The sequence below is a fragment of the Coptis chinensis genome, chromosome 5, assembly GCF_015680905.1.
Source record: "Coptis chinensis isolate HL-2020 chromosome 5, ASM1568090v1, whole genome shotgun sequence".
Lineage (NCBI taxonomy): Eukaryota > Viridiplantae > Streptophyta > Magnoliopsida > Ranunculales > Ranunculaceae > Coptis > Coptis chinensis.
The window spans coordinates 92,932,720-92,959,306 of record NC_141460.1 but is presented as its reverse complement, the minus strand read 5'-3'; the positions used below and the strand labels follow the sequence as shown (position 1 = coordinate 92,959,306).

Here is a 26,587-nt window from a genome sequence, read left to right as displayed (position 1 = left end):
ATTGTATTTTATTGAAATGTAGTGCTGCGCGATGTTTTCTGCTTCGAGGAGAACAAATTCTTAAACCTTAATTCTTAATTCATGTAGTTACTGAATCCATACAGATAATGTGGCAGCCAATACCCACATAGCATCAGCTAGATCTATTGTACATAGCATTACTTTTCCAGTGTCAAATATGGCATGCACACTCCTGCGAAAAAACAGAAAGATACGTTCTCAAAGCAAAATTCCAAGCAAGATGTAAATATTTCTAAAAAAGTAAAGAGTAAAACTAAATGAACTATTCATGTCTTTGTTTTTTGTTTTAGCTATTAGTCGTGTGATTCCGCCTTTGTACATCAAAGAACATAGAAAAGCATGTTTCCCCTCCTCCTTTATCTGGGCTTGGGACCAGCAATGCAAGAACGGATTTTGCATTAGCGGAGCTAAAATCTTTTTGATAATTATGGCGATAGTCATGGATTAAATGTTTTAAAAATGAGACGTATAGGAATAAATACATACAATCTACCACTGAGCGCACTACGTAAAAAAATTTAGGAAAATAAATAATAAAACTGGGAAAAATTAATAATGATACAAACTATCAGAGGAACTGCGAAGAAGTTCAATATTAAGCATTGCTAGTGTCATCATCTAAAAGCAGTACATCATGGGAAAATATATTATGTAGTCATGGGTTAAATCTAAAAGTTAAGAAGAAAGAATAAATTAAGTGAGAAACATAAACCATAAAAAAATCAAACTTAAATTACCTATTTGCATGCGATTGTTAGGAGTGTTTGTGTATCTAGCGTGTCCGGGAAAGTTGATAAGACGACACGCCAGTAGGATGTGTTTGTGTATAGGATGTTGAAACTGGAAAACAGTGATCGACACAAATCAATGCCAATAAACAAAGTATGAAGGAAGAACTAAAAAGCCCCCGCCAAAAAAGAGAAATTGCTAAAAAAAAATTTGTTGTGTGAATACCTTTAGCAGGAGAAGACGAATTTGGTGTTTGAAACCGCCTTTGATATCAATTTCTATCACTAATACTACGCGGATGTCTTCTTCGAGTTGTGTACACCCCATTGCCCAACTCTGTACAAACGCAAAAATGAAATAAAATAAAATTAGACGAAATGCACAAACTGAGAGATGAAGGGCAGTAAGCAATAGAAAGGAATAGAAGACATGGAAAAAGTAAAAGTTGTTCAAACTAACCTCATCCATTGCGTCAGTGCAATTCTAACAAAAAGGAGGGAGAGAAAATAGTGGAGTTTGGGGAATATAAAAAGCATACAAAGAGAAAGAGAAAAAATTCGAGTTTGAAATAGATTGGTGTTTGGAATAGAAAGAAACAGAAATAGAGAAGTCAGATAGATGGAAAATGGGGTCGAAACGGTGCCTTTTGAAAGCAGAATTTTACGTGTTTTTTATCCGTTTTTGGTTGAAGGACAAATTTACCCTTGCACATAAGTGTGCAAGGTTTGTGAAAATTTTGTGGGTGAAACTTTCGGGTACCCTTTTGATTTAAAAGATTGGTTTAAAACAGAAGATACGGACACTAATAAACCCAGTCCTTGAAGATGTCCATCCAATGACATCTCACGCTTAATCCGTCCAAACGATGGAGATACAACACTCTTATTGTCTTTCTCCGCAAAAAAAAAATAAAAAACAAAAACCAAAATTGATCCTATTCTGCCAAATTAGGTGGCTTACACACCATATGATCTAGCTAGTTTATGACTAAGATATAAAAAAATGGACAAATCAAATGGAAAATGCACCATTTGAATACTTGTGTTGTTATCTTAAACTAAATGTACACACGAAACTCTGCAACTAAGTCCTACCTGGAAAATAGCATGTCAAACTTGTTCATACGTCTGAGCTGTGTACATCATTGCGAGATACCTGATTTACTCTAACAGCACCAAATGGGCTCATATTCAGAGTAGAAGACCAGTAGGAAATGATGCTTGAGACCTCGCAACATGCCATGTTTTGAAAACCAGCCTTATGCATACTACACAAACGGAGGTTGAAAACCGTAATCGTGAAGGCCCCAAAGCTGAAACTTCGATTGGGTAGTAGGCATTTGACATGCCTCGCTGCAATTTAAACAGTTCATTAATAACATGGCAAGTTGTAAACTCCGACTTAGAGATATAAGATATAAGTAATTACCTTCCATAATTACGGTCATAGTCTGGGTCACTACGATCCTTTTCCCTGTTTTCGAGAATTGCAACATATAAACAGACTCAGAAGTATAGTATCAAAATTACCTCATTTAAATATTCCCATACCAAATCAGGCTGGTTTATGAAACCTTGGTCAGTAGCAAGAAGATAAAGTTTTCCCTTGAGTTGCAAGCAAAGTCATCATGTCAAAACCACATATATTTGTCAGGAAGAAAAGAAGAGAAAAAGAAGAATAAAGAAATCAACAATAGAAACTATAGCCAGTATAAGTAACCTTGAACATGGTGCTGAAATGATTGTTACTAAGAAAAACACAGAGCTCACGTTCCTTCCGGACCTTCCTAGTAAGCAAAATAATCTGAATAAGAAAAAGTTTGCCAAAAATCAAATTATTACCAGCCCAAAACACATGGGAAAATCCCAAGACAGAAGAAATAGGACATTACAAGTACCCATATATAGTTAATCGGGTCGCATTGTTTTTGAAAAATCCTAATTATTTCTCCCGCAGCAAAGAGATTTTGGAAAAAATAAAAGAGAAAAAACCGGTGGTTAGAGAAAATATACGCCTAATTAGCCGCCAAAATTATGTACGATTTACACCATCTTCATTGTTATCAAATAGAACCTTACCATTATGGTGAGTGACATCATTATTGGCATGAGACTTCGTCATGCCTTTTCCAAATTGTTCACCCAAAATTACCTCTCCTTCATACATGGGCTCTTGATTCGATAAGATAATAATCCCGAATGTAGTATCCGATCTTCTCCTTCATATATGGGCTCACCGCCATCGGGGCTTGAGGTGTCACTCTTGTGGACATCCATGTGATCTCTCATTCCACCGGATAAATCGAGAATCGATTCCATTGCGAGATGTAGCGAGAAAGCAGTTTTTTCACAATCGGAGGGGAGCATAATATCGCTGACTATGGAAATGAATGCCCGCTACTAATTCTTCCTCGGCTTCGTAAATCAAAAGGCGCCCGGGAGACAGAGAGAAATCAAGGCAGGTTCCAAAGCAACTTGCGTAACACAACCGAAAGCGGTTGTCGCTGAGCCCTAAAAGATAGACGGATTTATTGGATTTGAAGTTCGGTTCAACCGAGCGAAGTTGTCTTATCGCTTTTCACCGCTCTCAGCACGATTAGAGTTGAATCTTTTGATGCTATTAGTTAGCGGCTAAACCCAGCTAATGCAGACTTAGGGGCAGCCGCTACTAAAATAGGTGTACCTTAACGGGTTCCGATCTCTAAATGGATCTCACAGGTAGCTACTACCGATCTCGATCAAATGGCTTAGAATCTGTCTCTACATCCGGATCCGTAATGGATATGGAACTCAATATCGACTGAACCGGAAGGGGTGCTCCATAGCTTCAACCGATAATCGCTTCTAGCCTACATCAGCAATGGATCACGCCATCATCATAAGGGCTTTTCCGTATGGGGTTCGATCATCGCCCCGGTGATGGCTCCCCGCTTGGCTAGGAGTTCTCACTTCAAGCCGGATATTCGAAAATACAATTGCGATCAAGTTCTAGGTTTAAAATAGTTTTCATTCAAATCTTCTTCTACATTTTTATCTTTCTCTGATTATCAATGAAAGTAGAGCTCAGAGCCTTAGAGTTCTCATGGCCCCCCACCTCCCCGGAAGCAGTGAATCAAATAGCTCGCCTTGAGCCTTCATCTCGCCTGGAACAGCAAACATCCAGGCTCTTATTGGGGGAGAAGGGAAGGTTTTTGTCTTAAATAGATTCTCCAACAGGTGAGTTTCACCTGAACAATCAAACTTTAAGAAATTGTTTATTCATAAATCTATTGCAAGCCAAAGCCTACCTCACAAATTGAGAACCATCCCTGGCCAACAGAATTTAGCTTATCGACGTCACGTGGAATATTAAGCACACTCCTCAACTTCAAAGGTTCCATCCTGTAAATAGAAAAATGTAGAACCTATGCTTATACATATGAAGAGCTAAATACTCGGGCCAAGTGAATCTAGTTCGACTTTAAATGTTAATGCATGTAGGAAAGACCGAAAGAGCGCAATCTTACAACTTAATATTGTTCTTTTCCCCCCTAATTTATAATTTTATTTGTAGTATACTATTATGTTGTCTGCTGATACAATAACCTTATTTAAAGACAGCGCCTCCTAATGCTCTTCAATTTCTTTATGTGAATAGTTCATGTACTCAAAATATATTAATGTGGCCTATGTTTTGTCTTTCAAAAGTCTTGAGCAATTATTTAGCAATCCACCTAAAAATATTGTACAGTTTTCCAATTATCACTCATCACTAGGCTTTAAAAAGATTCCTTTACTCGAAGTTGTAATGGTCAACAGGTTCATTTTGTATTCTTCAAATACCAAAGAATGATCAAGTGCATTACCCGAGCAAAACAAAAAACACATTAAAAAGTGATGACATGAAGAGTATTTGCAGTCCCTGCAGCCAACATTGCGAATGTGTAAACCAGTGCAATGCCATACACGTTCAAGCAAATGGTAATCCTAAATTTAGAAACACCAAAGTTCGATAGAGTTTAAAGTTTCTCTGCTTCATATTGGCTGAATACATTAAAGTTAGCGTAATAGTATAAACTTACCCAAATAAAGAAAGCATGAACATCTTGCTGAAGGCTATAAAAGACAGTGGTGGAGCTTTATCTCTATTGGACATTTAAAAAGAGAAAATATAATTGAAACAGTTTTACGTTAACACTAATCAAAGAGAAGCTAGAAGATGAATTAAGGAGTTGCCAAGTAGCTTAATTACGCATTACCTTTCGAACATGAAGGCAAAAGGGACTAAAAAGATCGTTGCAAAACGCTTGTCTATAGAACACAAATACAAAGTCGCTCATCCCTCCATCCAAAGGTAACCGTGGAGAGCAAAACATGCTAGCATATATGGTTTGTATTATAACCAACCATAGATACCATTTTGATGTATATGGTCGAGAAGCCAAGTAGGAAAAACCAAGACGTGGTGGTAGATTGAACGCGTTACATATTTCTGCACATCCATAAAAATACAAATATAAGTAAGATATAAGTCTATATACAAATACATGCATGTAGGAACATAATCGTCAAACTTTGATTGTATTTTATTGAGTAGTGTTGGCCATTTGTTTTCTGCTTCGAGGAGAACAAATTCTTAAACCTTAATTCTTAATTCATGTAGTTACTGAATCCATACAGATAATGTGGCAGCCAATATCCACATAGCATCGACTAGATCGGTTGTACATAGCATTACTTTTCCATGTCAAATATGGCATGCACACTCCTGCAAAAAAATAGAAAGATAATTCTCAAAAGCAAAATTCCAAGCAAGATGTAAACATTTCTAAAAAGTAAAGAGTAAAACTGAATGAACTATTCATGTCTTTGTTTTTGTTTTAGCTATTAGTCGTGTGATTCCGCCTTTGTACATCAAAGAACATAGAAAAGCATGTTTCCCCTCCTCCTTTATCCGGGCTTGGGACCAAAGAATGCAAGAACGGATTTTGCATTAGCGGAGCTAAAATCTTTTGATAATTATGGCGATAGTCATGGATTAAATGTTTTAAAAATGAGACGATAGGAATAAATACATACAATCTACCACTGAAGCACTCACGAAAAAAATTTAGGAAAATAAATAATAAAACTGGGAAAAATTAATAATGATACAAACTATCGAGGAACTACGAAAGAAGTTCAATATTAAGCATTGCTAGTGTCATCATCTAAAAGCAAGACATCATGGGAAAATATATTATGTAGTCATGGGTTAAATCTAAAAGTTAAGAAGAAAGAATAAATTAAGTGAGAAACATAAACCATAAAAAATCAAACTTAAATTACCTATTTGCATGCGATTGTTAGGAGTGTTTGTGTATCTAGCGTGTCCGAGAAAGTTGATAAGACGCACGCCGTAGGATGTGTTTGTGTATAGGATGTTGAAACTGGAAAACAGTGATCGACACAAATCAATGCCAATAAACAAAGTATGAAGGAAGAACTAAAAGCCCCCCAAAAAAAAAAAAAAGAGAAATTGCTAAAAAAATTTGTTGTGTGAATACCTTTAGCGGAGAAGACGAATTTGGTGTTTGAAACCGCTTTTGATATCAATTTCTATCACTAATACTACGCTGATGTCTTCTTCGAAGTTGTGTACACCCCATTGCCCAACTCGCATACAAACGCCAAAAATGAAATAAAATAAAATTAGACCTAAATGCACAAACCGAGAGATGAAGGGCAAGTAAGCAATAGAAAGGAATAGAAGACATGGAAAAAGTAAAAGTTGTTCAAACTAACCTCATCCATTCGCGTCAGTGCAATTCTAACAAAAAGGAGGGAGAGAAAATAGTGGAGTTTGGGGAATATAAAAAGCATACAAAGAGAAAGAGAAAAAATTCGAGTTTGAAATAGATTGGTGTTTGGAATAGAAAGAAACAGAAATAGAGAAGTCAGATAGATGGAAAATGGGGTCGAAACGGTGCCTTTTGAAAGCAGAATTTTACGTGTTTTTTATCCGTTTTTGGTTGAAGGACAAATTTACCCTTGCACATAAGTGTGCAAGGTTTGTGAAAATTTTGTGGGTGAAACTTTCGGGTACCCTTTTGATTTAAAAGATTGGTTTAAAACAGAAGATACGGACACTAATAAACGGCAGCTAGTTTTCCCATTATATATAAGATAGGTCATGAAACATTACGAACATTACAAAATCACACCATGGAAAAGAGTTAACTTCTCATTTTATTTAACAAATCATAGAGAAGCATATAGGCTGAGGCATACAATCTATAAATTTAAGCATTTGCATCAGAATTTGAAACTATCCAGTCCAGACTTTCCATCAAGTCCTTGAAAACTTATATGATCATAATACTCCTTCATTGAAATGTTTTTGTATACAGGACCTTCATCGGCTGTAATCAATTCCTTTATCGGCCCATAAGGTGTTGAGGCCATGTCAGAACGAATATTTAGAAAGCATGCTACTGATACTCTTGGTCCAATATGGTTTGCTAGCACCCTGTGCTCTACGCTTTTGAGCCTGTCGTTGGAGGTAATCTGCAAGGGAAAAAAAGACTGCAATTAAACGCGTGTTCCATAGTGTAGACATTAGCATCTGCATATTGTGTGAATTATACCTGGAGAAAATTCCCAATGTTTACAACAAGAGCTCCTGGAACGGGATTCACGTCAACCCAATGATTTTGATGAAGAACTTGGAGACCGCCGATATGGTCTTGGAGAAGGATAGTGAGGAATGTAGGGTCACTATGCTTTGTAGTACCTAAAGTTAGATCTGGCTCTGGGCATGCTGGGTAGTAATGAGATATTAACAAACATGATTCACCACAGTTCAATTGCTTCAGATGATCGGCTTTGAGCCCAAGAGTCTCTGATAGTAACTCAAATAGAGCATCTCCTAAAGCTGTGACATGCTTTGCATACTCGATGGCTATGTCTCTGTGATTGAAACAATAATCAGGATGAATAGCAATCATCAATTATTGACTTGAATGAATAATTCACTTAATGATTGGAATATTTCTGTTATAGTTAAGTCTAATGTATAGCAATCCATTAAACATACTGCTAAATTAATTAGCTAGTACACTCTGCTTACTTTACTCTATCTAGAGGATTCATATATTCAACACCTCAGAAAGCCATACAAAATCAGACTCAAAAGAGTACAATCAGGATATAGTTCGTGGTCTATAGAAACCCCAAAAACAAGAATATACTTATGACATATACATCTCTAATTAGGAAGACATCGAATTTGGTTTTTAGTAACACGCTATGAATGTGTCCAAAATAACCGTAGGATAAATTTTTTTGTTGCGCAAGATTGTGTCTGTTAGCCTTCCTTAACTTCACAGTTGGATTATCTTTGTACACACAAAGCCAACGCGTTCGAGCATACTGTGAATTCGAGAGAGGCTAACATACACTTGCTATTTGCCAGTAGATTGAGTATTGAAAGTGTACGTGAAAGGCATACCTGCAAGCAGCCGGTAATTCCTTAGGATCCAAGGGATAAGGATTCAAAATCTCAATAACCATTGTGTCCCTCCAATTGGCAGCTTTAGAAGTATAAAGATCGAAGTTGCTATTGAACCTCACTCTTGTCTTTCGATCACGAGTATAGAATTCTTTTCGTACCTCATGATCTTGTTCATTAAATCTTATCACCCCTTTAATCATCTCTTCCAACACACTTAAGGGCACACCATTGTTCAAAACTTGAAAGAATCCCCACTCCTCTGATGCAACTTTTATCGCCTTGACCACCTTCTCGCGTTCTTCTTGAAGGTCTACCAGCGGAATCTGGAAGTGTGCCGGATTGGAATCTGACTTCAGATTGAGTTCATTTGGAGGTAACTTGAACATCCTTGGAATTTTAGCAAGGCCCGAGTCAACTAGACCCTTGACACCAGCTTTTGTTTCATCAAATGCTTTGAGTTCTTCAACTCTGTTGTAATCTGCCTCGGTTGATATGCTAGATGGAACAACTGCTTCTTTGCTTATCGCCATTTTCTCTTCTCAAAGCAAAAATTTCAATGGAATAACGATTCAATGAAACGTCGATTAAATAGAGAGCTACAGAGTGTACGTATGCAATGTCAACCAAACATTTCGCACATGTTTGCTAAAAAAACAATTGGTGGATATAGCCCGCATTGCCTTGAATATACGATGAGACTATGGCAGTAATGTTTTAAGGCAGTGAGATTCGAACTTATACGTGATCTGTTACTATCATAGTACCATGTTCATTTATGTATCAACTTAACTATCAGCTACCAAGCCAACTAATTAAACCAAAAACGACATAATGAATTAGACAATTAGTGATCTGACTTTTGGGTTTTGACAGCGATAAATCATCTGTTTAGGATCGCAGGTTCAAGATCTGCATAGGCCAGTCATCTTCTATCGTTTTCCTACCCAAAAAATATCATCTGTTTAGAGGTCAGTGGTGTACACCTTATTGGATGTGCGTCAAACCTAAAGCAGGCTGTAAAGGATCGTTTAGGTTTTTTCCTGATTACTGTAGATAAAGGGGTGATTAGGGTTTGGATTAGACCGAAGTTAAGCTCTGAAATGCGAGCTGCCTCACGATCTTCTCTTGATCTCTTTTTGGGGAGAGAAGAATCAGGTCTCACGTAGTTCCATTAGGTGGTATTTATAGGCTTTGGGGGGCTTGGATTCTTGGGACAATGGGACCCTGGTGGACAAGTGTAGGGAGGAGGTTATTTTTAGTTGTTTTCTGATTGGGAGTGGGTGAGGTGACCCTCATTTCCCGATGAAGGTAAGATTTTGGTAATGATTACACATGATGGGGTATGCCTTTATCCGAGGCGTTCAGTCTCCAGTATTCTGCCTGCATTGTGATGTCTCGGGCTGAGTTTTAGCGTACCACCTATACAGAAGGAGCTGCTCACAGGTCGGTCTTGGAGGTCGATGTATTGAAGTCGCGTATGCAATGTTTCTTAGAGAGCTGCTTCATAGATCGGTCCTGGAGGTCGTTGTATTGAGATCGCTTATGTTTCATATGCAATGTTTCTTAATGGGGATATTGCTCTCCCACACTACCCCCTCGATAGATTGGTTGTATTAGTGCAAGCAAGCGATCTGGCCGAGAGAAAATCAACACTTGGGTGAAGCATGAAGCGAGCTATGGTGATCGCTCGACCGAGATGGCTGAAGTTCGAATCTTGTAGCATGATGGTTTTGGCGGAAAGAAAAATTAGGGCGTGGGTGGCACGTGACGTAATCATAGCGGTTGGAAAGGAGTCGTGTCGCCGTTATTCGAACCCATGAAAAGACAGTCCTTGGACACGCGTGTGTAAGGCTATATGATAGGGCGTAATCATAACTTCTTGGGCAATCGAAGCAGTGGTTGTGCAAAATCAAATTTGGGATAACCAAAAGGCATTTCCAGGCTTCTTCCGCAAAAACGCAAGCTAGGGCTCTGCAGGTGAGTGCTTCTGTTGCTGTTTGCTTTTCATTTTCACTTTGCTTTCTTCTCGTTCCAGTAGGGTTTGTTAAGTTGGTAGGTCGGTGTTAGGTTGTAGGGTTTAAGGTTGGGTAATTTGAGAAAAAAAAAGAAATACTACAATGTCGGATTCTCGACGACACTTCGCTTGGAAGAGGTTCGGAGATTTCACCGAGTTCGCGGAGAGAGTATGAAGAGGAGAATGAAGACTTCGTTGAGTGGTGGTGGTGGTGGTGGGACTGGAAGTGGATGAAGAAGTTAGGGTAGAGGAGGCTAATACCGATCCGGGTCGGGAAGATGGCGGGCTAGTACGCGTCGGGTCGAGGGGAGATGACGCCAATGGGTGAGTTACCCTAAGAGCGGTGAGAGCATCATGTTTGCTAGCTTCGTTTCTCGAGTCGCGAAAGCCTTATGGGATCAATGTGCTCGACACGGAAATATCTAACCCAACCGGTGAGTGAAGATGTTAAGTAGTGAGAGAGGTACAATCCTCCGAATGGTGGAATAATCATCCGTGAAGGTCACTAAAGAGCCGCATATGCGAGATACCGTTCGAAATTGGTTTGTGACTTCTTGAGTCAATCGTGGAAAGTCCATGCCGATTCGTTAGTAACACTTTGGCGACTATTTAAGGTGTTCGACTGTTGAATGCCGATGGTGAATACCACATAGGGTGTCGACATAATAGAGCACTACGTAATGAGGCGGTCCGGTAATCTGAACTTTAGCTTGCAAACCATGACGACGCCGCTCACATTGTGCTCGATGGTGTAAGCAATGAGGCCCGGGCGAAGAGGCCGTTCTTTGCTAGTTGGCAACTACCGTGCTAGTGGATGTAGGTTCGCGAACTAGGATGTGTAGCCCTAGCGGTGGGTAGGCTTGTCTTGCTTTTTGACACTTTAATGGGTGAGCGAATCGTGGTTCTAACCGGTTCATCTCTTTGTTTTGTTTGCGAGTTTCTGTCGCGACACCTTAACCGATCGCGGGGAGATAGAAAGGTTCGCGCGGTTGAGTCGAGAACAAAAGCGGCGAAGCTTCCGGAATTTGCTCATTTCTTTGAGGAAAAAGGAGGGGCTGCGATCCGGGAGAAAAGAAAGGCTCAAAAAGAGCGAGCTCTAGGTCGAACAAAGCGGGTGGGGATGGAGAAGCGTACAAGTGATCTGATAACACGGGAGGACCGAGATCGGGCGCGTGGCGTCCCGAGGCGTCCTCTTGGTGGTGGTACTGCAGGGGCTGGTAGTTCGAGTTTTCGTCCTGAAGGGTTAACCATTGACGCTCCTGTGGAACTGGAGACGGTAGCCTTCACCGCTGCCCTTCGTCGAGGTCGGAGAAGAGAAGAAGAAGAAGCTGAAGTGGCGGCGGAGGGGCTCGAATGGCTAAGGTGGTCGCGACCATACAGGGGGAGAGCTCTAGTGGGGGGTGGTGCTAGCGGTGGGCGCCGAGTCGGGCGAAGGCCCGAAAGTCATGGACTTGGTGACCTTCGGTGTGGGATCTAGTCCGCCTCGACGAGGACGGGAACCCGATCCGCTAGCGGCGAAGGCTCCCAAGGCGAAATGGGAAGGCTGTTGTGAGTCTTGATGACACGGAGGCCTAGTTCGGTGTATTTAGATGAACACGGAGGGCAGCTTAACGATAAAAGCCGCATCGATCGCAGCCAGTCGAGTAAAGGTATCGGCCCGCTTCTTTGGAACGATTGCGTTAGATGGAAATCGCAAGAACCGGATGAGAAGGGATCGGCGGATAACATACCTGGGATCAAATCGCGCAATGTAATGTCCGCACGTGGGTTTGTTGTCCTTTGATATAACGTGTTTTGTTATGTTCGTTTTTTGATTTGTTTATATCGTGGATTATGGCAGCTTGTCGCTGGTTTCCAAAAAGTTGAAAGAGATTTCCGCAGTTCAATGAAATGGATAGAGAGTCCGTGTTGAAGCCGCCAAAGGAGAAGAAGAATGTGTAGGACGCCGCTAAGATGGAGCGTGAGGAGCTTGAGGAGATGCGGAAGGCTCATGAAAATCTGAATCTGGCGAAGATCTTTGCCGAAGAAATACCGGTGAAGATCCGAGGCGAAGCTAGAAGGAGCGGGCGGAACGTTCGTGCCGCGAACCGCGGGAAATTGAAGGTCGAACGATTATGCCCTTCACCGCAAGAAGGTTGCTTTCGGGACGCTACTAAGGCCTATGATGATCCGATCACGGACTTCGGAGATCCGAAGCGGATTACAAGGCTTTGAAGGAGGAACACGCGACGCCGCTGGCGTCCGTACCAGCGGAACAGTCTGCGAGGAGACGGTGGTGGGGCGATTGCCTCCTTGATCATGCCGCAGGTCGTGGTGTCCGGTTGAGCCGGTGCACCCGGACGCTACCACGATGAGTTGGAACCGGATGGCGATCGATCGTAGTGGACGGGGAGGGATCTTTGAGGTCGATGAAGCTTTTGAGGTCTCTGCGAACTAATTGTGGTGCCCGGGGAGGGCGAGTTGTAAATTTGTTGAATGTCTCTTATCAGCTTATATGCTGCGATACAATAGAACTGGTTTCCTGGGGTAACCTGGGCAGTTCGCCTTTCTTGCATTTCTGTATTCTGTTTTGTTGAATGAGTTGGTATCCCGTGCTAGTTCGGGGTAACCAGATGAAGTTAACTTTTGCGTAGCCAGGTTGGATTTCCTGAGTAGTCTCAGCAGCCCGGCTAAAGAACGAACTGTATGAAAGTGTTGTTTAAAGAAGGTCGTTATTTGCTTTCCTGCGATGTTGAACACTTGTTACTCTTTGTGCGTTTCCTGTATCGATGATACCAGATCGCTTTGATGGGAATGCCACGTGTAAGACAGTGAGCGGCTCGAGGGGCGCAATGATGGCGGACAGCTTGGCTGACGTTTGGCGTCTCAAGGTAATTATGACGTGGTTTGGAAAAGACATTTACTTGATAAGTGAAACTGTTCGCAGAATACCAAAGGTGTTTGAACATTTGTTCCAGCTTCTCTTCTTCTTCGCACTGTGCATTTCCACTACCGCTGCTTTGAAAGGTAACGTTGCTCTCTTCGTTTGAACATGTCTTGCTAAGCATAATCCTGCCCCGGTCTTTAACTCTGACTGCGTCTTCTTTGTTCGTAGGTGTAAGTATGGCGTAATGCGAAGAAACGGAGTAAAGGAAAAGGGCGTCCCGAGAGAAACTTCCACCGGTCATGGAGGAGATAGAGTTCTCCCCTCACGCGCATGGAGACCGGGGAAGCGGAAGGTTTGCTGGTGGGGCCAAAGCAACAAACCGACCTAGGAGGGTCGGTCGTCCGGGCTGGTGGCGCTGTGGATCGTCGCCACAACATCTTTGGTGAGAACTCGTTCCCGCCACTGGGATGTGGGGAGCGAAGTTCTACTACATGGGGAAAACGGGAAGAAACGCATGAAACGCTTTGGATGGAGTTTTTCTCCGCCCCCATAGCGTAGTAGCCTTCCGGGCGGGGGCCGTCTTTGGATGGTGATAAGGCGGAGGTGAAGGATGAAAGCATGGAAACACTTCTAGGGTCGATGGATATGGCGGCTTGTCTGGTAAACTCGTGATGCAGTAGGTGTTTATGTTAGTTTCGAATGTCTTTTCGATATGTTGACTTTGGTTGTACAGTTTCTTGCAGGGTATGATAGGTCAAGAATCTTTGTGGCAAGGCATCAAAAATGATAACTCTCATATGGAGTTGGATGCTGGTATCGCGGAGAGAGTCGTGGAAAAGGAAGCCGGAAGTAATGACGACGAGATATCGAACGCTGGTTTATTCGAAACGCCGCTACCGGGTTACGGACCGACCGAAGCTAGATAAGGAGGTGGTCAAGTGGATCGCTTATGCCAAGAAATGCCAAGGGGTCGCCATGAGGCAAAGAAAGCATACACCACGCAGGCGAATATGCCGCTACCGGACGAAATATCATGTCCTGAAGAGAGCGGCTGATGGTGAAGCCGCAGAACAAGGTATCGCGGTGATCTTTGAGGTCCGCCGACACGGTGTCTTTGGCAGAGAGTGCCCCCAAGATAAGCATTTTTAACCAATGTTTGATGATGTAATCGTATTTCTCTTTGTGGGAATTTGTGATGATGTGTTGATTTTGCCTCTTCTATGGGAGTAAGCAATAGAGCTGTACTTTCAGCTTGCTCGAAGCAGTTCGCTACACCGGTACCGAACCCGGTTTCCGCGGAAGACGATTCGTTGTTTTGTTTAATACGATCGATCCGATTTTCCGGGTAGCCCCAACAGATCGGTAAAACGAGATGTAATGGCTATGGCCAAGCACTAGTATGGATTGGATTTAGAACGCATGGCTAATGTTGATTGTTTGCTTCTATTCTCCGCTTATTATTATGCGTGGTTTGTAGTTCAATGCTCGGTAGCTGTAAGCAGTTTCTTTTTCATGTGATCGCACTATACCTACGTTTGTCACCTTGTTTGTAAGAGAGAACTGCTAGGAGCCCTGCTTAGATGATATGAATCGAGGTTGAAGAGTTCTTCGTTAGGTCTATTCTTTCTCGAATTTATAAGTAATGCTTTGCCGGAATGTCTTGCTTAGGCGTATTAAGCATGATAGAAATGGCCAATGGCCATTGGTATTGTAGTGCGACCGACCCTGAGTATAGGTTTTCGACCCGAATGATAAGTGACGACTATGGAACCCGGTAAGCTCCGAGTCAGATTTGGGCGCCGAGAGTTCTCGTGTGAAATGGTCGATCCTAGAAATATAGGTACTTTCGGCGTAACAAGAGTTGGAGAGGCTGTAGAGCCCTCGTAAGCTCCGGAGAGTATGCTTTCGCGGAGAGCGTTCTCGTGGTCGATCCTAGAAATATAGGTCCTCGGCGTAACAAGACTTGGAGAGGTTGTAGAGCACTGTAAGCTCCGTAGAGTCATGCTTTCAGGGAGAGGCGTTCTCTCGTGTGGTCGATCCTAGAAATATAGGTCCTCGACGTAACAAGACTTGGAGAGGGCTGTAGAGCACATAAGCTCCGGAGAGTCAGTATGCTCGCGAGAGTCGTTCGCTGCGGTGGTCGATCCTAGAAATATAAGTCCTCGGCGTAACAAGACTTGGAGGCTGTAGAGCACATAAGCTCGAGAGTATGCATGCTTTCGCGAGAGCGTTCTCGTGTGGTCGATCCTAGAAATATAGGTCCTCGACGTAACAAGACTTGGAGAGGCTAAGAGCCTCGTAAGCTCCGAGAGTATGCTGTAGAGCGTTCTCGTTAGCGACGGCGTCTTCTTTGGTGAGGATAAGCGGACCCGATGAAACGGTTGATTATCTATCTTTGTAAAAGCTGTTTGACTTGTCAATACAAATAAATAGATTATATTGTATTAGTTAACACAAGAAACTTAGTTTTCATTAATGTGAACAAAGGATATACAACATGAATGGCGCTTACGGGTAAAAAAAATTCATGATAGGTATTCCAAGGTCGAGGCAACATCTTCCCCTCTTGGGTTCTTATCCAAAGATGCTCCATTGCGCATCGCACGCCGCGTTCCACGATGTAGGGGCCTTCCCATGTGGTGCTAACTTGGAATCGCCTTTGCGTCTTTTTCAGCACTAGGTCGCCAGTTGAAAAGACCTAGGATGAACTTCGCTTTGTTGTAGGAGTTCTTCGAGTTTGTCGATAAGATCGCGACTCGATGGCAAATTAAGTCCTGCTTTTCTTCAACAGTCGACTTCTCGCTAACACGGAGTCGTTATGTCCCGACTTCGACAAGTTCCGATCGAGTCGTAGTGGATCGCCGGCGGTGGGATTACGCTTCGTGGCCATAACATAAGGAGAATGGTGATTCACGGTCTCGATCGAATCGGCGTGGTGCGGTGAGCCCATAGAATATTCTCGAATTGATTTGGCCATTGGCTCTTATTCTTTTCAATCTTTTTCTTCAAGTTTTCCAAGATTGCTTTGTTAATCGGCTTCCGCGCGACCATTACTCCGAAGGCATCGCGGAGGTAGAAAATCGTGAACGATCTTCCACTTGGCTAGAAACTCTTTAACCGCTACGCGCTTTGAACCGAGGCCCATTATCCATTACTAATGTATGTGGCAAACCAAATCTGGTGATGATGTGAGTCCAGATGAAGTTTCTAACATGTGACTCTTTGACGTGTGCTAAAGGAATAGCCTCGACCCACTTGGTGAAGTAGTCGGTTGCAGCTAATACAAAGCGGAAGCCCGTACTTTTTTGCGGGATGAATGGTCCCATGATGTCCATGCCCCACATGTGGAATGGCCATGGGCTTGCTATACTGATCAGTTCGCGAGCAGGTTGGATGATATTGTGGCCAAATGTTTGACACTTGACACATTTGAGGATGTATGCTTTAGCATCGATCTGCATACGGGGCCAAAAATATCCTTGTGAAATGGCCTTATGGGCTAAAGAGCAACCTCCGGCATGATTTCCATATTCTCCTTCGTGGATCTCTGCGAAAACTAACCGACCACTGAGGGTGATGCACCGCAAAGTAGGGCCACCACCGATTTCCTGAACAATTTGTTATGGAACAAACAATAACGTCGTGCTTGATAGGGGATTTGCTTAGCCTTGGTACGCTCCTCAGGGAGCGCGCCGTGCTGGATATAGTCGATGATAGGCTGCATCCATGTTTGACTCAACTGACTGGTGGAGAGAGGGAATAGGTCGCTTATGGTCAGGCTATGCTCGACTTGGTACGTAGGTCGATCGACTACTTCTATGAGTAGTTGTCTTGGGGTGCAGCTCGGGGTCTGGGTTGCTAGGTAAGCTAAACTGTCCGCATGACGGTTTTCGTCACGCAAGAAATGATGTATGTGTACCTGCTTAAAAGAAGGCAATAATTGATGAACGACCTGAAGATATTTTGAAAGATTACCTTCATGGGTAGTGTACTCTTTTGCAACCTGGCGAACAACCAGCTGCGAGTCACTAAAGACTTGGAGCTCTTTGACACCGAAATCTGCAGCATACACGAATCCTCGATTAGTGCCTCAGACTCGCCAAGTTATTGGAGTTCGCTAAGTCGATGCGAACTGACTTCTCCATCACCGTTCCATCGGGTGAAACTAAGACAACCCCTATGCCACTGCCGCCAGGATTGCTAGAACCATCTACAAAGAGAGACCAGGTGGACTTGATGTGCTCTTTCGAATCTGGGAGGTCGGCTTCTTGTTCCCAATTGGGGTCATCAACAGGGAAATCCGCTAGAAAAATCGGGCGACGACTGGCCTTTTTGAAATCCGGGTAATTAACTCCGGTGGTGTTCGCCGAGTTCTTCGGCCCAAACTGCCATTCGAGTAGTCTTGTTTTCTTTGTGGAGGATTTTCTTCAATGGGAGGTCGGTAAGAACTTTGATTTGATGCACTTGAAAGTAAGGCCTGAACTTCCGTGCCGAATACAACAAAGCAAGTACGGCTCTTTCCAGGAAGGAGTAATTCTTTTCCGCTGTCGTGAGCGTCTTGCTTGTGAAGTAGATCGGTTTTTCTGAATTGTTTTCCTCTTTGAAGAGAACTAAGCCGATGGGCGAATCGATCCGCCGGATAGAGCCCCGCGAGTCTCTCCATCTACCGGGCTTGGCTAAGATGGGGGCGCGGTGAGGTACTCTTTGAGAGTGGCGAAATGCTTGATGGCACCGATCGCTTCAATGAGAACCGCCGCGCCTTTTTAAGGAGTTGCAGAACGGTCTACACCTATCGGATGCCCTTGATATGAATCGGTTGAGTGCAGCGACCATGCCCGGAAATTTCTGTATTTGTTTCTTCGTATGGGGATCGGGCATGTCTAAGAACGCCGGATCTGGTGCGGATTCGCCGATCCCTTGGTTGGTGACACTTGATACCCTAAAATTTTGCCTGAGGGCGCTCAAAAAGGCATTTCTCTGGATTCACTTCATGCCCGTCGGGCGTAATCTAGAGAACGCCAGTGCAAGGTGGTCGAGGTGATCACCGGCTTTTTTGCTTTTGACGACCATATCGTCGATGTAGACCTCCATGGTGTTGCCTAACATGTCTTGGAACATGTCAGTGACTAGGCGTTGATACGTTGCTCCGGCATTTTTCAGGCCAAACGGGAGAACGTTGTAGCAATAGATTCCTTGCTTTGTAATGAAAGAGGTCTTCTCTTGATCCTCCTCTGTGAGTAGGATTTGGTTGTACCCACTGTACGTGTCCATGAAGGAGAGAAGCTCATGACCACAGGTCTGGTCGACAAGTCGGTCAATGCGAGGTAGGGAAAAACGTCTTTTTGGTGTGGTCCGATTTACATTAAGTAAAATCGACGATAAATGGCTTGTCCATTCTTGGGTACTGCCACGATGTTAGCGATCCACTTCGGATAATCTACTTTTCTGATAAAACCGACTTGCTTCGAGTTTGTTAACCTTCGCCGTTGATGGCTTTTGAAAATGCAGGATAGTCGGGCGGGTCGTTGTCGGACCGGGTCTAGCATTGGGATGAACATTTAATTTATGGCATGCGAAATACGGATCTATTCCGCACATTGATATACCTGACCAAGCAAAAACATCTTTATTCATAGATAAGAAATTTACAAGGTGGGTCCCGATTGTGGGGAATCGAGGTTAGCCCTACATATACAAACTTGGGGTCGCCTTCGCCTAGGTTCACTTTTTTCGTTCTGCGCCGGAGGTTTTGCAACCGATGGCGGAGGCCATTGCGATTAAGCTATCGGGGCCATCTCGGGAGGTTTGAACACTTTGTGGGATTACGATCGGGTCACCGAAAGGTGGGAGCGACCAGGCGTAACGCCGACAGGGATACCCACGAATGGGGAGGGGGACGGCTTTGCACATTGATGGTGGGAGGCTGCGGTCATCCGTGGCGCGGCTAACACGAAATTGAGAGACGACCTCGATAATCTATCCGACGGTTATCGACGTTGGATCAATCTTTGGAGACCTTTGCCGGGCGGCAAGGACTCGGGAGGCGGTGCGGTATCTGCATTGGAGAGAAAATCTGCTTGCTAGAGCCCCCGTTCGGCTTGGCAGTTCATTCCGGACTTCGCAACTAAGTCATGTGCCATTGTGGTAGCCGTGGGTTCATGTGTGGCGGGGGTCGGTTCACGCAGGCGATCGCTTGTTTGTTGACAGATCCGGTTACAATGGTACGCTTCAAGCCGATTGCTTCTAAGTTCCGGCCATTCCTCTAGGTCCCGGAAAGCGGAGAACTTGATGCAACGCTGATCGGTACCGCAGATCGATGGATCCAACATCGTCCGAAAGTATGGCATTGTATGACGACTTGTCGCTTCTAGAACGCAGAACCGCGTATTGCAAACGATCTTGTCCTCTAGATCCCACCGACATCGGAAGTATAATATCACCAATGGGATCGCCCCCGAACCATTGAACCCATAAAGGGGGCGATCGGGTCTAGGAGGACGGACTTAGGAAGGTTCATCTCTTGCATGGTGTGGTAGAACAAGATGTCACAGAACTATCCGGTCGATCGGGGCGCTTTTGATCGGCCCAAATGCTAATTTTGACATGGACTACCAATGCATCATTATGAGGAAGGCGACTTTGCTTAAGTCGGCCTTCATGAAAGTGATATCGCTGCGACGCGAACCACGCCACCAGCGTGAAAGCTGCGGAAGAAGTGAAATGATAGACTTCAAGAAGCCCGACCGCGGCGTCTTTTCTCTAGATGAGGTTACGGAATCGTCCGGAAAGTAATCACGTGAATAGTTCGATCATTGTCACGATCGGATGAGTGCTCGCCGCCGCCGTGGCGCGAACGATCTCGTTGGACGCCCTCTGCTGCGGGACGAAGCTTGAACCTCTTGGTAGTGACGGCAGGTGGAGATCGACTTACGCACTCGGGCGAGCCATCGGTTTATGACGAAGTCGCCGTCCGAATGCTAGTGTAATCGCTTTATATGGCCGGCTTCCACTAGATCCCCGGAGATAATATTTAAGCCCCCAAAGATGCATCATCGGTTTCATGGCATTTGGCGCCAGAAATGTGCAAAAATGGCTTGTCAAGTCGATCTATTAGTTGCCTCACATCGGGTCGAAAGAAGGGGATCGCTTAATCTTACCCGAATGTAACCGGGGACCGCGTCGGGATAGCTTAACTCTCTGTTGTTTGATCGGATATCGCTTTTGGGACAAGCGACCTAGAGCTTCTTTGCCCGCGGAGTACGATCCAAACCGCGCCACCTCCCGTTCTCGCCTAAAGCCGCGGAGTTTCAAAGTTTCCTCGCAACTTGATGTACTTTGTCCACGCCGAGTAGAGCTCGGACAGTGTCTCATGCGTTCTTCATCAACGACCTGAGAGGTCGGTGTTACGCGACTCTAAGCATTGAAAAGGCCGATGTGGCAAAAGATTCTTTCAAGCCGCTTCCATGCACAATAGTTCGCCTTAAACCGCCCTAGGAACTCACGCGAATAGTTTCGCTTCCTTGAATGATAATTGAAACAAAGAATCAAGATCCGCCTTCTTACGCGCCTGTTGGACGTCGGGCCGGCGAACAAATCAAGAAGTCGCTCGAAGGTTTTATAGAATCGATTCCAATGAAAAGAACCAATCAAGAGCCCATCCTCGACCGGCCGGAAATAATCTGCAGTGGAGAGATGATCAAACTCGGGTGAGCTATAAAGTGCCAAACTCGAATGTAGCGAGCCACATGTTGCCGACCCGAGAACGCGTCTGCCATCGTATATGGGAAAGCGTGGGGCTGATAAAGTCTTGTGGAGAGGGTTTATTGAGAACCTCTCATACCGAATCGGAGACGCCGCGATATGTCTTAAGCATCTTGTGCACAATCTGTGTCGAATCCTTCTTTACGGCGTTCTGACCAATCCTTTGTGATAACTCGTTAATCTGTTGATTAACGTCGTTGATGCCGTTCTCTGCTCCGTTACCTACTTGTTGTTGCTGGTAACTATCCACCTGAGCTCGTAAAGTAGCATTTTCCTCCCTGAGCAAGGAAATGCTCGCTCGCTATTCAAATCGCGGCAAGGTGCCGGACTTGAGCTTCGAGAGGCAATTCATGCTTCGTGGGCTTGAGAATTGGTGATGGATGAACGAATTTAAGGTGGTTCTCAAATGTAATCGAAACCACGATTCCGGGCGCCAATGTAAAGGATCGCTTAGGTTTTTCCGATTCATCAGATAAAGGGGTGATTAGGGTTTGATTAGACCGAAGTTAAAACCCCCGAAGAAATGCTGCCCTCACGATCTTCTCTTGATCTCTTTTTAGGAGAGAAGAATCAGGTCTCACGAGTTCCATTAGGTGGTATTTATAGGCTTTGGGGGCTTGGATTCTTGGGACAATGGGACCACGGTGGACAAGTGTAGGGAGGAGGTTTTTTAGTTGTTTTCTGATTGGGAGTGGGTGAGGTGACCCTCATTTCCGATGAAGGTAAGATTTTGGTAATGATTACACATGATGGGGTATGCCTTTATCCGGTAAGCGTTCGGTCCCGATATTCTCCTGCATTGCATTGTGATGTCTCGGGCTGAGTTTTAGCGCACCACCCTATACGTATGAGGAGTCGCACAGTGTCGGTCTTGGAGGTCGATGTATTGAAGTCGCTATGCAATGTTTCTTAGAGAGCTGCTTCATAGATCGGTCCTGGAGGTCGTTGTATTGAGATCGCTTATGTTTCGTATGCAATGTTTCTTAATGGGGATATTGCTCCCCTACACAGGCCAATATTGCGTTTACCCCTACTAGTAAATGGGCACGTGTGTTGCACGTGTTAGGAGGATAGTAAAATTTAATTGGGGAAAAGGAACCGAAGAATGATATGGGAGGTTAGCCACTATGATAAAATTCACAAAATTATTGTGGAATAACATTGTAGCATTTTCTATGCTAACTCATCTAGCCAGTTGCATTGAAATTGCGTATGCTCAAGAAATTTTTTAGCATAATCAAATAACATATTGCTTTAGAAGATAGCAATAAAGATTTGCATTTGTAATGATTCGTATATTATTAAAAAAAAAAATGATTCACATTCCTTTAACATATCAAGAACCATCACTCACAGTAAGTAATGGGAACCTACATAAAAAGTGAAAACTCTAAATTCTTGTTGTAGATACCCTTTCATTGATGTTTGATCGATCTTTCATTGATGATGAATGCATATATCTCGAAAGTAATATACATGTTACAATTCTACATAAATGAAAGTAAAAAATAATATGGAAATAAAAGTACAACGATTACCTATTATATGATGAAACACTTAGACTCTAGCATACAACTCTATGATACCAGCACTTCTCCTCCTAAATTATATGATGCTAAAGACTGAGAAAGCAAGATAGCGCTTGACATTTAGGGACCTGCTTTCGATATTAATGTAATAAATAACCTGAAAGTGAACACAAAAATGTTAATAGAGTGGCACTGATCCTTATCTTCAACACACAAAGAATTAATATTCCTAACACAGAGATATTGGTCTTTTTTTTATAGTAATATGTCGTATATGTATATCGGTTATGAAATCAACTGCACATGGAGCTGCATTCGAATCTAGTAAATCATAGACATTGTGTAGATCTAGTAATAATGGTTGTAATTTTCTAATTCATCCCCACCTTCCACGTCATCAAGGCTTCATTCATTAATCCCCCTTCATGTGAAATGACGATGAGTTGTCGCATTCGGTTTGCAGACATTCTAGTCCCATTCCTTATTGAATACCTCAGATCAATATGTCCATGCTTGCAAGACACAAAGCAATTCCAATTGAGATGTGCTTTGCCTAATTTGACTGTTTTATCGACTTCATTTCCACCAACGCTCTTCCGCGTGATATAATACTCCCTAGACACAAAGCTTTAGTGCTTGACATGTAGAAGCTTTTGTACTACAATCATAACACCAAAAAGCAATCAAAATTCAATGTACGATGAATCCTACAACTAACATGGATGAGTGATACACGGATTTATGAATGAGGTATGACCCACTTCTAAGATCATGGGTGTAGGGAGCTTTTATAACAATGTCGACACCTTTTATATATATATATATATATCACGGTTAAAGGCTTGAAAGTTACAGGCCTGTCACTTAGAGTCTAGTGGCAAAGACGACCATGAGAGCTTATGTGGAATGTTGAAAAGGAAATTGTGTGACATTGCTAAAATTCTAATCAAATTCTAATTTATACCTCCTACCAAAAACCATTGAAGGAAAATGTGATTCTCGGAGACTCATCGACTGAAACACTTAACAACGAAATATTACAATGAATGTGGTTAAAAACATGCATGCATTTTCTTACGCAAGCCTTTAAACCAGGATAGACCACATAAGTAATATCCATATATATGGTTTTCTCCTAATCCCCCTAATGATATAAAGAGTGAAGGACAGCCAAATAAATCCATATCTAAAGCAATTTGCATAGACCAAACATAATTCAAAGAATTGTGGCATAAGTAAATAATAAATACATTAGAAAACATTTATTAAAAAGTCTCATTAAGGTATTTTCTAAATTTCTTCGAATCAGTGTCTTAAAATAAAAAATAAAAACCTAAGACCAGCGTGATACTGTACAGTCTAACTCCCTACGAATGAAAGAGTCAGTAAACACCTCTTACATACAAAAACCTATGGCAACCAATACAAAAAATGATCCTAAATGAGCAATAAAAAAAGTTGAATACCAAACTAAAGTGAACTTAAACATTTTTAACAATTATATATATTTTATGATCCAATATTTCTTTTAACAAAAACAAAAAAAGAAATGAGAACAAACTGTTAATGCAACCAATAGCGCGCATGTGGTTGTTAATTACACCGACAATGAGTAAGGCATTGAAAACATAATGTCCTATATGTACATTGTAAAGTCTAACTTGATAACTTATTAGTAACCATCTGATCACTCAATAATTGTTTGGTTTACCCAAGAATGAAATGAATAACATAAGCAATGAAATAAGTAAATACATATAGTAATAACAAATGCGAGGATTCTTTGAAGTGGGTCATAGCTTAAGTGAACTATTATGAACTATTGTCATAGATGTGTACTGGTTGTCCGTTGATAATCCCCTTATGTGAAAAGGCGTAACTGCGTGGGATTAGCTTTAAAATTCTTTTAGGAGCAATAAGACTTGAAAATCCAAACACATTAATAAGACTGCAGTAATAAGATTCAGAAATCCAGATGCGTCTCTTGAGAATAAATTTAAATGGCAACCATTTTTCAAAATGGTGATATTTATTGGATTTTCAATCCCAGGGAACAAACCAAGATTTTCAAACAGTAGGAAACATTCGTTAAAGTAGTAAAATGTTTATAGGTACTATCTCAAACAGTAGACACGATGAAAAATAGGAAGAAGGAGATAGAAAAGAAGAATAGTGGTACCTGTTTGTTTTTGAAGAAGAAAAACCTTATCTGAGGTTGATTCAAATTTGAAACAAAGAATAAATTAGGAATTCAGTAAAATAGAAATTGAGTGAGAAACTCAAATTGACGGTTATCGTAATGCAAGTGAAATTCAGTCAGTAGGGCCAAACTTTAGCACACTAAATCGAATAAATTAGAGTATGTACCAAGACTTGAACAAACATTAATGCTGAAAATTAGTGAAGAAAACTGCTTGATCAACAAACCAAAAAAGAAAGAAAAGTGATAGAAATTATTATAGAAAAAAAATTGTAAAAAATTCTTTGTTATTGTATTGTTTCAAAGATATAGGGTACCACAGTTCTTCATACGTCTTTGAAAACTTCAATTATGAGTCAGCTAGGAATTCCCGATATGCATAGAAGATTCACCAATAGTAAGGAAAAAACAGAGCAAAAAAAACTATAACCCAAAAGAAACAAAAAACAAAAAATAAATAAGTCCATTACCTAATACAATAATTTTTTGTGAGGAAAAGAGAAATAGAATTAAGGACACCGGGAGAGGAAGACGCATGTATCTGAGACTTTGAGTTTTGAGAAAATAGAGACCGACGCGGCTGTTTAGAAATTAGAACTTCAAATTATAAGCGTTTGGTTCGTGAAATGATTTTTAATTGGGAAACCGTGAAATGGTCTATGTTTTGAAGACGTTGAGTTTTATAGTCCTGGAAATGCTTTAAACTACCGATTTACCCTTTTAGCGAAGAACAAAAAGAAAGTGGCTGCCCAACTTTCCGGTACTCTTTCGATTTAAAACTTTAGTCTAAAACTGGGAATATGGGAACTAATTGGAAAATCAAGTATCCGCTTTATATATAAGATACTATTTAGAGGTCTTTGAGGCCCCCAAAGCTGTGAAGGATAAGAGTGAGGCCAAACATATGTACCTATCAGAAGTTAAATAACTTCAAGTTAAAGAGTCTTTTATATTGTGATTCGATGAAAGATTGGTGCCAGATTTGATGATGCTTGGGGAATTTGGTGCAGCTTCTCATGAAATTTATGAAGTTTTTTCCTAGATTAGGCACTTGACAACACTTTTCTCAGACACCAACGCATTCAATTCTTCAGTAAAATTTTCCAGGTCATATTGAATCGCAATTAACTTGTGATGATACATGCATCGCAATGGCAACCACGAATCATTGTATTCACTATTGTGTGTGTTGAGAAATTCTGTGGCTAGACTTTGAGAAAAAAAATGGAAAAATTCTCGCTCTGCGTTGCGGTCGAAAATCACACCCTGACTCTTCAAAAACACTTAGGAAGTTATCTAAACAACTTTAAAGAACGTGGCTGTGAGCTACAGTCTTGCAATAGTATTTTATTAATTTTTTTTTTATGTAACTCTTCATCTCTTCAACCATTTTGTTTGGACGGAATTACCCATACTCAATTAATTAAATTATAAAAACCTAAATCAAAATGTTCAAGTAAATTTCTAAACTACTTTAAAGAACGCGGCTGTGAGCTACAGTCCCGCAACAGTACTTTATAATTTTTTAGGTAACTCTTCATCTCTTTAACCATTTTGTTTGGACAGAATTGCTCATACTCAATTGATTAAATTACAAAAACCCAAATCAAAATATTAAAGTAAATTTGAAATAATAATAAGAACAATTATGTCATTTAGACTCAACACACTTTTTCCACTGTACTTGGGCCCCAACGTGTGGCCCAAATAACAGCTACTAAATTGTCCCTCTATTTTTGTTTATTTACAAATTAATCATGCAAAATACATCTTGTGTGGAGCACATGCACAACGCTTTGCCAACTAAACCTACAAAGACCAAAATGCGGACTATGTATTCAGAGTTTAATTAGTCTTGAGTAGTACGTCATCAAGGAAGCCAACAAAGCTGTAATCCTAGACTCCTAGAGGAAATGTTAGAGCGATTGCGTGCAGCGCGCTACAATTTTTAAGCATACCAAAATTAGTGGGAAACAACCTCCCCCATGCAATATAAA

General features: G+C 42.0%; 1 protein-coding gene and 1 long non-coding RNA gene across 2 annotated transcripts; both read right to left on the bottom strand.

The window, feature by feature from the left end:
* Positions 1-4,604: 4,604 nt before the first annotated feature.
* LOC147500164 (uncharacterized) lies at positions 4,605-5,060 on the bottom strand. Its single transcript, XR_015195476.1, has 3 exons — positions 4,988-5,060; positions 4,811-4,873; positions 4,605-4,715 (listed from the first exon to the last, which is right to left on the bottom strand). It is a non-coding gene; the product is annotated as an uncharacterized LOC147500164 (long non-coding RNA).
* A 1,878-nt stretch (positions 5,061-6,938) lies between these two features.
* LOC147500163 (1-aminocyclopropane-1-carboxylate oxidase homolog 1-like) lies at positions 6,939-8,889 on the bottom strand. The gene is made up of 3 exons (XM_086561862.1): positions 8,218-8,889; positions 7,355-7,676; positions 6,939-7,274 (listed from the first exon to the last, which is right to left on the bottom strand). The coding sequence occupies exons 1-3, from the start codon at positions 8,748-8,750 to the stop codon at positions 7,023-7,025; spliced, it is 1,107 nt and encodes a 368-aa protein (XP_086417988.1). The 5' UTR covers positions 8,751-8,889; the 3' UTR covers positions 6,939-7,022.
* Between the last annotated feature and the right edge of the window lie 17,698 nt (positions 8,890-26,587).